The sequence below is a fragment of the Panulirus ornatus genome, chromosome 14, assembly GCF_036320965.1.
Source record: "Panulirus ornatus isolate Po-2019 chromosome 14, ASM3632096v1, whole genome shotgun sequence".
NCBI lineage: Eukaryota > Metazoa > Arthropoda > Malacostraca > Decapoda > Palinuridae > Panulirus > Panulirus ornatus.
In genome coordinates this window covers 51,993,221-52,007,667 of record NC_092237.1, presented here as the reverse complement: position 1 = coordinate 52,007,667, position 14,447 = coordinate 51,993,221, and the positions used below count along the sequence as shown (strand labels likewise).

The 14,447-nt window shown below is 36.4% G+C and overlaps 1 protein-coding gene across 2 annotated transcripts; it reads right to left on the bottom strand.

The window, feature by feature from the left end:
* Window positions 1-1,072: 1,072 nt before the first annotated feature.
* Window positions 1,073-13,480, bottom strand: LOC139753416 (transmembrane protein 248-like). 2 transcript variants are annotated; one of them, XM_071669891.1, is made up of 7 exons: window positions 13,355-13,480; window positions 10,329-10,500; window positions 8,006-8,264; window positions 6,120-6,259; window positions 3,857-3,988; window positions 3,139-3,276; window positions 1,073-1,312 (listed from the first exon to the last, which is right to left on the bottom strand). In XM_071669891.1, exons 2-7 carry the CDS (start codon window positions 10,479-10,481, stop codon window positions 1,295-1,297), a joined length of 840 nt encoding a protein of 279 aa, XP_071525992.1. In that variant the 5' UTR covers window positions 10,482-10,500; window positions 13,355-13,480; the 3' UTR covers window positions 1,073-1,294. The 2 variants fall into 2 exon arrangements, with proteins under 2 accessions (XP_071525992.1, XP_071525993.1); XM_071669892.1 differs by lacking the exon at window positions 13,355-13,480 and adding an exon at window positions 13,118-13,142.
* Between the last annotated feature and the right edge of the window lie 967 nt (window positions 13,481-14,447).

Here is a 14,447-nt window from a genome sequence, read left to right as displayed (position 1 = left end):
TTCCAAAGTGCTCACAATCATAATGAAAGATTCCTGGTTAAATTAGTCCTGGGATCAAGAAATTGCAATAATAGTGGAGAAAATATGATAACTTCAAAAAGCTTACTGAGGTACTTTGAAATCTGACCAATGGGTGTTAGCCTGTAAACCAGAAATTATATTTGTAATTTGAATAAAAAAAAAAATCCTAAAAAATCTGTTTTCTTCAAGAACTACTTAAAGCTATTAAATGAATATACAAGAAAAACTTCTGAATACATTCTGTTCAATAACAAAGATAACTAATGTATGACTCCCCCTTTCAATTGAAAAAAATAAATGGAAAGTGGAATTAGCTAATTTAGGCTTCAACTACTAGTGAATGCAAGATCACTTAACTATTTGCACAAGTACAGTGAAGGTTGATCCAAGAGGTGCTATTCCCTGTCCTAAAGACATACAGAGATTAAAATTAGCAACTGGGGGGAAAGAAAGTACTTCATGGTGAGGAGTACACAAAAGAGAACTCCTGAACATAAGCCACTCGATAACAAAAGATATCTCACATCTGACAATTCCTTTTCATCATGAGCAATGCAAGTCAAAGCTTGCTAAACCAGACTTTAATGTGACAACAACCAGCACAGAAAAACAGACAGCACCCCTAAATTTTGCTCAGCTTTGGGTTTACATCTAGAACTTTTATATGTAAGACTGATTCCACTATAGTATGATGTATCATAACAAAACTATGGATATAATCTACACACAATGGCAGCAAGCAGAAGTCTACTTCCTTCAGTGAATACTCAACCGGTGCTTTCTTGCTGTAAACTGATCAATATGAACAGAACAGTCACAAATTATTTCAAAACTTTTCCCCTTTTCTGTCAATATATTATCTGCTGCCTGAAGATCCAGTCATGATCTAGCCCAGTCCAGTCATTGTAATAAATTAAGAATATGATGCATTTAATACACAGAAAGCAAAAAGTAATTAATTTGACAATTTTCTTGCCATTCACGAATTTTTTCACATTCTTACATTTATTGCATTTACGGTATCAAATCATTTGCATGCTTTTCATTCTGCTTTTAATAAATTTGTCTTTTCCTATAGTTATGTAGCACTTCTCTCAACTTTCAACTCACCTGTATTCTTGACTACGTCATCTTAAATTTCCTATTCCTCAGCTACAATTGTATTAACATCAAATAATAAAGATGCATAGGATTCTTTTACTAACATTTCAATTAAACTCACATTTGATGATACCAAACATCCACTACAGTCCTCTGAGAACTGATGATGCAGCTAAGGATGAAGAGGTACCTATATGAAAAAGATAATATCTATTAAGACATCTCCTTTAAGATTATGAAACAAAAAAAACCATTGGTTTCACTGCATCTGTAACCTACTGAGCTAACTCTGGCAGCCCATTTCTTTTATAAACACAAAATGGCTTTTCTCACCTTATCAAGGCAGCCTCAGTAAAAATGAATAAAGGCCTTAATTGCACATGTTAACTTTCTTACCATCTTATAAAACTATTTTGTATGAGCATTCTACCCATTTTCATCTACGCATCAATCTATTACAGAAAACATCTAATGTATATATAAAAGCATGCAACATTGTTGTAAAGCTCAGCTCCTGAAACTTTTATGAAAGCAAATAATATGAGTTTGTTGTTGGCCAGATTAATATAAAGAGGTATTGTTATGGTGAGAAAATGAATGTGTTATGAAATTAACTATAGATAATGAAGTATTATCCATTACTAAGAAGGGAAATACCATCAGCAGTGAAATCAACTTGAAAGGTTATAGAGAATAAGTCACATTCACAAAATGAAAATGTTATGAAATGTTGGAGTAAATTCATTAGCATTACCTACCACATAAATTTCTCTGTACATGCACTAGTATTTATCTTCAATCAATCTAAATGTACAGGCAAGTTACATTTTTGCCAGAATACTAAAGGTTCTTGATGCATACAAGTCTCATGGTCCTGATGAAATTTCACCATATGTGCTGAAGATATTTGCATATACAGTAGACAGACCTCTTGAAGTACTGTTCAAGATATCACTGCAAAAAGGCAAAGAGCCAAGGGACTGGAAAAGGGCAAACATCATAACCTTATTGTACAGAAAAAAGAAGCCAGGAAGTCACTGAACTGCAGATCTGTCTCCCTGACAAGTGTGGTCTGTGGTTGCTTTCTGAATAACATCTCCCTGACAAGTGTGGTCTGGAAACGTTATTCAGAAAGCAAATCAATGTATTCAAAATTAAATGTTTAAGGGCAATATGTGGTAAAAGGAGAGCTGATTGAATAAGAAATGATAGGGTAAGAGAGATATGTGGTACGAAGGGGGATATGTATGTATGTATGTGAGAGCTGAAGAAGACGTGCTGAAATTGTTTGGAAAGAGGGGAGTGTGAGTGGAGAAAGGAAGACTACTTGGGTATACATGTTAGAAGTGGAGGGAATAAGGAAAAGGGGGGATACTAATGAGGAGGTAGAAGTATAAAGTGAAAGGCGCTTTGAAGATTTAGGGCCTGAACATGCAGGAAGGTGCAAAGTGAGCAAGGGATAGAGCAAACTGGAGCAATGTGGTTTACAGAGGACGACATGCTGCTAAAAGGCTGAATCAGAGAACGTAGTGGTCAGGGAAAACCACAGAAAAGTCAGTGGGGCCTGATTAAGGATAGATGGCTCTGGGGTTCTGGTGCTTTATATATGACAGCTAGAGATTGGATGTGAGAAAATGAGGCCAGTTCTTCATCTATTCCTGGTGCTACCTCAGTGACACAGGAAATGGCAATTTTTTTCATACATATTTGCCATTTCCCACTTAAGTGAGGTAGTCTCAAGAACAGGGATCTGAGCCTTTGAGGGAAAAATCCTCACTTAGCCCCTTCTCTGTTTCTTATTTTGGAAAAGTAGAAACTGAAGGGGAGGATTTCCAGGCTCTTACTCCCTACCCTTTTAGTCGCTTTCTACATCACAGAAGGCAACTAAAAGGGTTGGGAGCAGTGGGGCTAAAAATCCTCCCCTTCAGTTCTTACTTTTCCAAAAGCTGGAACAGAGAAGGGGGCCACATATATATTACGTTGACTCAATACAAGAGAATTCACCTGATAACTTACTTTGTCTGAAGTTTGCACAATCTTTCCTCTTGAAGTAGAACGTTTTCCACAAACAAAATAAAAAAGAAGGACGATCATCATAACACACAAGAGGCATGTGGTGTACAAAATATGCACTTGGATGAGAGTCACATCTCCCTGAAAAATAAACAAGGTGCATTTGTGATATGATGCTCACAATTATAAAGTAAATTTGGTGGATTTCATTAAATGCTGACCTACTATCAAATTACAGTACATGAATATGCAGTTGAGATATCAATCTATTCCTTAAACAATTGAGTTCAGCAAGACCCAGACTGGCTGATCATAGCCATCTCTAAAGGCAATAATATAAGCGAGATTAAAATGACAGAAAGAAAATTAATTCTAAGACCAAGAAAGAGATGGCACTAGTAATTAATTCAAGCACATATGGAAAAAGAAGTATCCTGATGTCCCTATTACAGCTAAATTTAGCACACAAGATTCTCTGACATATATTCTACTAGTGACTACATAAAAAAATATTTAGCCAGGATACTGATACAGATAAAGTACATCAAAATCCAGGGAACTACAAAATATGGAAAAACTTTATACACAGAAACACAAGAATACATGACTTCAATCTCTCACTCTCTGCATACCACAGATAAGGTCATCTTTAAAAACCTAAATAAAGAACATTTTCTATACACTGCCTTTGGTTATATTAGAAATAAAACAAAATCCTTACCTCAGACAAATACACATTCAGCTCATGTTGAGCAGCCACCATTAGGCTGCCCAACCTACCAGCACTGCACCATTCTTTTAGTTCTTGTACCAACCATGGTTGAGCCATCATTACTTCCACTGGTTTAGTGTCCTGCAAAATAATACCAGCACATACAGAAGGTTACTAAGCTGAATTGAAATAATAAAGTACAAACTTGGCTGAATGCAACTCTTTCATGGAGACCTGCAAAGTGAGACACAGAAAAGTTGAATAAAGGTATCATTAGTTGTGGGTTCTCCAAGATATGTAAGGCTATGTTATTTGCACGTAACATGGATCCACAGTCCCACAGTTCCAAATTCAGTTACATGGACTTTCATGTAGGAAAAGGCTGAACTAACTGTGCATGGTTCCCACAACCCAGTGATTCACTATCCATGAAAAAAATAAATTGAAAACAAATACACAAGAAAAACTGAAAAAGTTTCAAAAACTACAAACAGCAATTATGGGTGGTTGCTCAAGCAAGTGATCACTCACCAGTCAGTATAGGAATAAGCAGAGCTACTTGCACCTGGTCCCCATTACCCAGTGACCTACTATCCATGAAAAAAATAATCAAACAACATACACTAAAAAAAGTTGAAAAAAATTCAAAAGCCATACACAGCAATAGTAGGTGGTCAATCTACCAAGTGATTACTTGCCAATCATTTACCAGCATGTGGCGATGCCACCAACCCTAATACTGCAGATTACTATGTATGTTAACAACGTTACCAACAAAGAAACAAATGAAACATGAGTAAAACACACTAAAAAGTTAAATTTTCAAAAAGAAAATTAGTTTGACAAGTGACTGCTCATTACCAAGCAGTAGCCAGTCTAATATCTGTGAGTTATGGTGGACATACAACCGGCATTTTTTGCATTACAGTATAATGTTAGAACCTTATGTACCTACAACATTCAACAGGTGGAAAGTACCTAATGAGTCTTATGCTTCTCTCATGCATGTAAACACTGCTTCCCTATATACCTTCCATTCCTCAACCACTCCTTAACTTTAGTGACTCCTGTTATTTATCTCTTCACAAAAGCCTTTTTTCTAAGATCATTCACTTTCCCCACCATCTTCCCACCCATATCATTTCCTTTTCTTTAAATTTCTATGAATCTTCATCATTAACTCTACCAAGTTATGATCATATATCCCTCTCAGCCTATTCATATCCAAGAGTCTCCCTTTTGCACACCTATCAATTAGTACACAATCCAATAATGCCCACTTTCTGTCACCCCTACTCCCCCATGTCTCTTTAAGTATGTCCGTCTTTTTTATCACCAGTCCATTTCCAGCATACAACTCCACAAGTTGTTCACCATTTTCATTCATAACACTCGGTATCCCATTCTCCCAAATTAAACCATCAATTTCCACACGGCCTATTTCCATACTCAAATCAACCCATCAGTCCCTTACAGCAAAACTGCTAAAAAATTCACTCAGCTCATTCTAAAACACTTATCTTCCTACTTAGCTCTTTCATTTCAAGGTGGATAAGCACTTACAATCATTCACCTCTCATGATCCACTATCATTCTGTGTGTGTGTACTTATATTTGTTTTTGAATACCCAAGGACCAATTTCTATCAAAGAACCCTGATGTTACACAGAACCTCTTTCTAAAATAGATGATAACATTTCACCTATGAGTGTGGATGATTTGAGACCAGTCGACTGTGTGGCAGGCCAATACACTACCCATTGGACCAAAAGGCAGCAAAAGCTTTCCATCTCAAATCCACCAATGGTCCAAGTGATCCCCATCACATCTTGTGACATGAGAGACTATGGAAAGCCTGTGTCTGCATGGTTTGTAGGTAGCATTAAATCAATCCTCCAATATCACAGTCAGTTTATATATCTTTAACATGTACTGAATACATGTAATAAATGATGATACTTCACCTGTGGGAGAGAAAGATATGAACCCAGTCCAACCTTGCAACAGGCCAGTACACTATCCCATGGACCATGAGGTGACAAAAGCTTTCCATTTCAGACCAACCAATGGTCCATGAGATCCCCAATCATATCTTGTGACCTGAAAGCCTATGGGAAGCCCACACCCACATGGGATTGTAGGATTAGCACATTGCAAGTAAGTAAAATAAATAAGCGTAAGTGAATACAGCAGAAGAAGGATGGGGGAAAGTGATGGGAGAGGGAAAATGGGAAAAGAATTGCTGATCTTTGAAGACTGGCCAGGGTAATACCTTAGATATGGTGCAGTTGGCAGGTGTCAATGGAGAGTCAGGGAGCAGGTGTGCTGGTCCTGAGAACATCATACAAGCCGTCCAGTTTTTTGCTATCCTAGGGGCTAATTCAATTGTCACTTCTAAAGAACTGAGATCCCCTGTCAAATAATATAGAAAATATAGTGCTCTTTTTATTTCATATGAATAAAAAGTTGTAGTGTTCATCAAAACTATCAACTAAAGGTTAAGGACCAAATGAAATCTAAATGTTCACCAAAAAAATTTCATGTTTTCCTAAATCTATTATACAGTTAGGTATATGACTTCAATGGAACAAATGTATATATAAAATCAAATGATCTAATCAATTCTTTTCTATAACAATCACCTACTCTCATTAACTTCATTCCCACTTACAAAGGATGGATCCAGTCCAGAGGGGCATTCATCCTTTGTGGGAAGACCAGGGTTAATATGGGTAAATCTTGATACTATAACTATCACTACAATTATAGCTGTTTTCATTTACCTTTTTGAAAATAAAAATGTAGACTTATGTGATTTACAAATCTTACATGCTAGGGCATGGTAAAAACAACAGACTTGATCAATTTCCAAGGAAAAATATGTAAAAATCACTGTAAAATAAGATCTCTTTTAATTATGGTAATTTCTGCCTGTGCATCAATATATTCATATAGCAAGCCCACTCTCACTGCTTGGGTGTACAGAATCATCTTCAAACACCATCATCAACTACCAAAGGATTCCCTACCCTAAAAAATACATTGCTAATCACTGATAATCATCTCTATATCCAAAAAACTCATCACTCTCGTATTCATCCTCATGATGACTGTTTTGAATGGATGAATTGTCACTCCATATACACTATATCAGTAATAATTCCACTGCATTAAATACATATATTAAGAATATATCAAATATTGATATGAGAACTTGAATGTTATATGAGGTTGCCTGCAATTCAGACTAATACAAACACTATAATCACTCTAGAACTGATCTTTAGTGTATCAAAAGTAGAGTGGCTTTTGGAAGTCATTTTTAGAGGAGAAAAAATCCCAAAATATGATGACTGATATCTGACTCTGAGATTCATATATTTTTTTACATTCTGTTAATATACATTCCACAGTAATATTGTAATTACAGGTGTCAAATACTGGGGCAGGTCCCTTTACCATTAAGTGACCCTGAGTCAATGTAGTACTGTATGAACAATCATCTGTTGGAAAAAAAAACTCAAAATGGTAATACTAGTTTAAGGATGAATGCCATACTTCAACATCTTCAACATCCGTACTTCATACTTATTTTGGGCATCTAAGTACCATTTACCTTCCCATTTACATTCAAAATATTTTTTCATTCTCCTCATAAAAGCCTTGTGAGGTATAACTATTGCACACAGACTTCTAGACATGACAGCTTTAGCTTCAGCATCTGCTATTTCATTTCTGCTGATTCTGGCAAGTCCAGGACACAAGCAAAATTCTACACCTTTATGCTCTGAACAGATTTTTACAATCCAGTCTCAAGACATTTCAAACCATGGAATGGGACTGGAGCAGACTACAAATTTCTTTTTAAGAGATTGCTCAATAACTTAAGTACTGCCTGAATATCATGTAGTTCTGCAGCAAATATGGAAGATTCTCCTGGTACCTTTCCTATATGAGAAAACCTACTAGAATTGAATTATCTCTTTACACTTAGAAACAAAAAATCTATCCAGCATCAAAGTATGGCTTCTCAATATGTGGTTCACTTCAAACAGGACCCATGTGTAGCAGCAAGATGAAAAGGGAAGAGAAAAATCATTCCCTTAATTCCCAAATATGCTCACATATACATGTGTTGTGTGCTATTCTGTCACTTACGTTTAAAACCAAGATGTCTGGCTAAAATATAGGAGTGGAGTGTCATTCCTTCCATAGCACGGCCACCTTTCTCAACATTAACATCTGCTAATATACTCATTGTAATATTTGCTTCAGTTTCATTAACAGGAATCTCAGGAACCAATGTTGCTGTGGCAGGTAATTCACGTCTAGATCTTATCTTAGTAATTTCTGAAGTCCAACTCTCAGGAAAGCAAACCTCCACATCAGACAGAGTTCTGTAGAAACTGTTCCAGTCCTGCCAAACAAAGACACTTGATTTGTGTATACAATATTTCATATTTTTTGGCTAGTTTGTCAGAATATCTACAAATAATTATTCTAACTAATCAGGAATGTCTACATTGATCTGCAAACATTCTGAAAGCTGAGACAGTCAGTTTGCATGGTGAAGAAATAAATGTATGAGTTTAAGTATAAGCATGTATAGTTTAGTAAGGATGGTAGGGGTTGAGCTGAAGTTAAAAGGAGAGTCATACAAGGGAGAAAACTGGGGATGTTCTGGAGGTCTGATGAACTGAAAAAATTTAAGTGTAGAGTGAGCAAAACATTTGCGTGAAGGAGCAATTCTACCAGTGCTCATGTATGGTTGCAAATCCCAAGTGTGTATAGGTTACGATTGGTCAAGATTAAAAATACAAGAGGATAATCAACATAATATAGTTGGAATCAGGAGGGTAGACAGAATGAAGAACAATGAGAAAAGGCAATGTGAATGTGAGTCAACGTCACCAGAAAGGAACACGGATGTCTTTTCAGATGGTGTATGTACACCACAGATGAGACTGACAGCTTTAATAGTGAGAAAAATAATTAGGGATAAGGATGTTTCAGGTGAAGATGTTATAAGGGTGACTGAGGATTAGAGGCAATGGAAGAATTCTAAAAGTGGAAGTGGCATGAAGCAAAGACTCTAAGTTCACAAGATGAATCAACTTATTATACATGAAACATGATGCTCTCTTGGTGAAGTCTTTCAAGGATGGATAACAAGGTATTCCAAAATATCAGTTTCATTCTTAGCCAAAAATATAGGGTTCAGATTTATCTTAGATTACAACAGATTGTCTTCAAAGGTAAGAAGTATCATGTGTAAGAACAGAGTGTAATTCACTAACCCTCCTCCTTGAGTCCAAGGTTATATGGAAGAAGTCGCACAAAAATTTGTGTCACTAAAGTGACAGAAGAACTGTTAGACTGTAAACGGTCTAAACCTTTTGAAAGCTCCCACTTCCTCTCTTTGGCAGCCCCACCCTCCCTTTTTTTTGCATGATCTGACCTTGAAAAGGACTTGTGTCTATGAAAGGATCTTGACAAAAAATAATTGTGCATTCTCCTTCCTCACCTTGGGTAACTCAACAGCTCACAGAAGAACTACAAGAAAGGGAAGGTTACATTGCTGCACCAAACCTTTGGTATACGCACAAAGGGAAAGTTGCATATACCTGATCCCTTACTTACGACCTATGAGACTTACGACCATTAGTACGTACACCTCAGAAAAAATATGAATTAAAAAGTAAAAAGGAAGAAATGTGAAGAAAAGAATCTTAAACTAAACATAAAAAGAAACTAAAGAATCACATAATAAAGCTAGCTAATAAAAAATGTGACAATCATGATAGAAACTGAGTAGGATAAAAGAATGCTGTACAGTATATGAATTCTACATGCCAAGCTGACATGCGTCCGACTTACATCCATTTTGTGATCTGACCAGATGGTCAAAATGGAACTCAGATGTATATCGTGGAGGTGATGTAATCACTTGTGGGTCATACTAAAAGATCCATAATAATCCTGTTTTACATTTACCAATGCCATGATTTATTTTGTTAAAATGAAAGTATTTTACAAGATTGAACTATTTTCCTTTGACTACTAACTGCATGTGTTGCACAAAAAGTCCTTAAAGGCAAGAAGATCATTTCCTTTGTCTGGGCAGAAAAAGTATTCCTAATAATGCCCAGCTCTGGAAAGCATGCTGAATCACTTAATGTATCACAAAATGATCAGTAAAATGCTATAATCTACCAATAAATGATCATGAAGTTACAGTGCAGCGACACAATTCAGACACTGAAAACTCTTAAAACAGGTGTAAGACTATTATTGTGGACTGCAAAAATATGTTAAGAATAATCATAAGATAGTTTTATCATTCAGAGAAATTTCTGTGAAATGGATAGCTTTATTAGAAAGAAGACTTTGAACATTAAAGAGCACATAAAACTGCAATATACAACAAGGTTTCAAACCTCAGCACAAACAATACTCATGTAATCAATATTCAAAAACTCACCTTTATGTCTGGGTTTAGAATTTCAGTCTTGTGACCTTGTAGGTATAAAGAGACACCAACCAGAACAACAGCAAATGCCGCAATACTAGTAGCAAACACTGCCAGTGGTGGCTTGCTACCTACATACTCTCTCAGGCTGCTGCACACTGCCATTTGCACAGCTTGTTGGTACCTTAAATAGTAAATTTCATTAGTTTGAAATGATATCATCAAGAAAAATTTAACTTGTATATTTCACATAATTCTTCAACACAATTCTCTTCAATAGCGTCTTATCTAATGTGGGATTTATTAACCATTCACATATTCAAAAGACTTTTGGAAAGAGGGGCAAGTATGAAGTCTGTTGGGGATGAGAGAGCTTGGGAAGTGAGTCAGTTTTTGTTCGCTGATGATACAGCGTTGGTGGCTGATTCATGTGAGAAACTGCAGAAGCTGGTGACTGAGTTTGGTAAAGTGTGTGAAAGAAGAAAGTTAAGAGTAAATGTGAATAAGAGCAAGGTTATTAGGTACAGTAGGGTTGAGGGTCAAGTCAATTGGGAGGTAAGTTTGAATGGAGAAAAACTGGAGGAAGTAAAGTGTTTTAGATATCTGGGAGTGGATCTGGCAGCAGATGGAACCATGGAAGTGGAAGTGAATCATAGGGTGGGGGAGGGTGCAAAAATCCAAAGGAGCCTTGAAGAATGTGTGGAAGTCGAGAACATTATCTCCGAAAGCAAAAATGGCTATGTTTGAAGGAATAGTGGTTCCAACAATGTTGTATGGTTGCGAGGCGTGGGCTATGGATAGAGTAGTGCACAGAAGGGTGGATGTGCTGGAAATGAGATGTTTGAGGACAATGTGTGGTGTGAGGTGGTTTGATCGAGTAAGTAATGTAAGGGTAAGAGAGATGTGTGGAAATAAAAAGAGCGTTGTTGAGAGAGCAGAAGAGGGTGTTTTGAAATGGTTTGGGCACATGGAGAGAATGAGTGAGGAAAGATTGACCAAGAGGATATATGTGTCGGAGGTGGAGGGAACGAGGAGAAGTGGGAGACCAAATTCGAGGTGGAAAGATGGAGTGAAAAAGATTTTGAGTGACTGGGGCCTGAACATGCAGGAGGGTGAAAGGCGGGCAAGGAATAGAGTGAGTTGGATCGATGTGGTGTACCGGGGTTGATGTGCTGTCAATGGATTGAATCAGGGCACGTGAAGCGTCTGGGGTGAACCATGGAAAGTTCTGTGGGGCCTGGATGTGGAAAGGGAGCTGTGGTTTCGGGCATTATTGCATGACAGCTAGAGACTGAGTGTGAACGAATGGGGCCTTTGTAGTCTTTTCCTAGTGCTACCTCGCACACATGAGGGGTGAGGGGGATGTTATTCCATGTTTGGCGAGGCGGCGATGGGAACGAATAAAGGCAGACAGTGCGAATTGTGTGCATGTGTATATATGTATGTGTCTGTGTGTGTATATATATGTGTACATTGAGATGTATGGGTATGTATATTGCGTGTGTGGACGTGTATGTATATACATGTGTATGGGGGTGGGTTGGGCCATTTCTTTCGTCTGTTTCCTTGCGCTACCTCGCAAACGCGGGAGACAGCGGCAAAGCAAAATAAAAAAAATAAAAAATAATATTCAAAATGTGTATGCAAATGGTCACCTTCAGTTTAAAATATTCAATCTATTTCTCATATTATTCCCAAACCAAATCTCATCAGCAGGTTCTTAACTATTATAAGAATCAATACCTGTTTAAATCTTTAGGAAAATAAAGATGAAAATCATACCTGCAACTTGAGTCACCATGATCACATTAAGTTCAAAATATTCAGCTTGTTATCCATAAATAATACGGTAAATAGAATTTTTCTAAATACTTCCTCTACATGATTCTCTTCAGCAGATTCCGACCTAATGTATAAATAATGTTTACGTACATATTCATTGAAAATACAAGAGAAAATAGCTGAAAGAGATGGAACTCTTACCATGCACTTTCAACTGTACCCACCAGATTAAAGTGCACCTGTCCACCTAACCACACAAGTGTTACGTGCAATTTTTTCAATAATGGGGTTAATTCCTCGAGCTGTAATTTATGAAACCTGTAGAAAAAGCAAAAAAGAAAAAAAGAATATACAACTGCAACAATATTGTATAAGTATTTGTACAATTGTTTGTAAACAATTATGCTCTGAAACAATCCTGCAACTTTCATCGAGCTGAGGTATAAACTTTTAGGGGCAGATTCGGATTACTTTCTGCCAATAACATCTTAACGTCAACTGAATTTGTGAGAATAATGTAAGGTTTGATAATTTACTACTTCATATGCATTCTTCCATTCATTTGTAGTATGCATTAAAATTCATCACTTCAAAATTTGTACTTCTCATTAAAAAAAATCTAAATGATTTGTCTAAGTGTGAAAATGCTCAATTTCGCAAGGTGCCACCATCCCTTAAATAATATCCTTCATTATAATACATTGTTGCAAATCATACTGTGCATGAATTTCTGTCATCACAATAGACTAAACTGTATAGAGTACCTCAAACTTACGTAGACATTTTCCAAAGCAAATTCTGATGAGGACCTATGCTGCTTAATTACATTTCATAAACTTTATTACTTTTACAAACCCACATTTCCCCTAAGCTTCCTTACCCTCCTAACCATTATCTAAAATGGAGGGCAAATAAAAATTATCCCAACCACGCTCCGTCCCTGTCTAAATTTATCACCCACACTTTATACAACTAATCTACAAAAATATTTCTTAATATCTCGTTTAAGTATAACGTACCGTCACGCTTTGAACGTAAGTTTTATAGTGACCCTCGATTGGAGTTCTGTTGCTCTGTTCTAAGCAAATCAGGGTTAATCCTTAACTTCCTACAGTATATATCTCTCTCAACTAAGTGGTATTATTGGTATTATCAAATTCATCATAGCTTGTCAAAATTCACTGGAAATAATAGAAGCACCTTTTTATGATACACACATACGTTACTAGTCCTCTAACAACTACAGCAAAACTTACTTTAAAAACTCCTGTATGTGCTGTTCTTAGTTTCTTGTAAAAAAAAAAAAGTATCAACAGAAAATCTCTGAGCAGATATGATGACAACAAAGTAGCGACGTGTACAATGTTTATCTTAACTTTTTCCTCGGCCACAGCAAGAGACTATATGACGTCATAAGAGGACGTCATCAACATAGACTATGCATAAGTAATACAAAATCCATTCAAAAGAAACATAAAACATCATACGAATATCAAGACAAGGAATTATCATAACAACGTATATCGCAAATTAACTTTATAAAGATAGATTAATTTCAGGCGTTTACTGAAATTTTCCCACTACAGATTCGTCTGAACTCTAAGAACCACATTGGAAATGTGTTTTTTTATACATTGTATATGTTGTCTTCTGCCAAATATTCATCACTGCACAACCGTATACATATGAAATTTAACTCAGTCACTTAAATCAATCAACTGCCCATTACAACTAGTTTTATAACCATAGAAATAAGGAGAACTGACAGCCAAATATGACATGATACAGACGAATTTCATTATTGACAGATTACTGACGAATGTAGCTAGTGATAACCTTTTATTGATGATATTCTGATTTGAGAAACGTCTTGGCGACTAATGTGGCTCCCAGCCAATCTTTTTACCAACCCATTTTGTTCTAGGTAGATGTTACTCATCGTTAGTGCTCCGGTTCTCGCAAGAACTGTTGAATAAGTTAATCAAAATTTGATATTTCTGGCACCATATGATAACGGCCGATACGAAATGCAATTGTCAGATGTTATGAATACATCCACTAACACCTCGCACACGCTCGAAACAGTATCACACTTCGTTTGAGCCATATTTGTTGTAATGATGAAACTTACTTCATATCAATTACCATTAAATTGTGATTAAACTGGTAAAGCATTTCGATTATGCTCTTTCTAAACTGATGAAAGTTTTAGGATATGATATTTTCGTAATCATTGATATTCGAAGGGACTGGATGAAATTTACCATTCTGCTGCTCGAAACATATTTAGTGTGTTCGAACAAAAAAGACCTTATCAAAGGCCTTTGAAAAAACACCGTAGAACAGCAC

Bases quoted from the DNA above. Each gene is read 5' to 3' on its own strand.
- LOC139753416 (XM_071669891.1), bottom strand. From the start codon at position 10,481: ATGGCAGTGTGCAGCAGCCTGAGAGAGTATGTAGGTAGCAAGCCACCA. The intron at 3,989-6,119 runs GTATTACCCTGG...ATTATTTTGCAG, and splicing joins CCAACTGCACCATATCTAAG to GACACTAAACCAGTGGAAGT. The intron at 3,277-3,856 runs GTAAGGATTTTG...TTTATTTTTCAG, and splicing joins TGAATGTGTATTTGTCTGAG to GGAGATGTGACTCTCATCCA.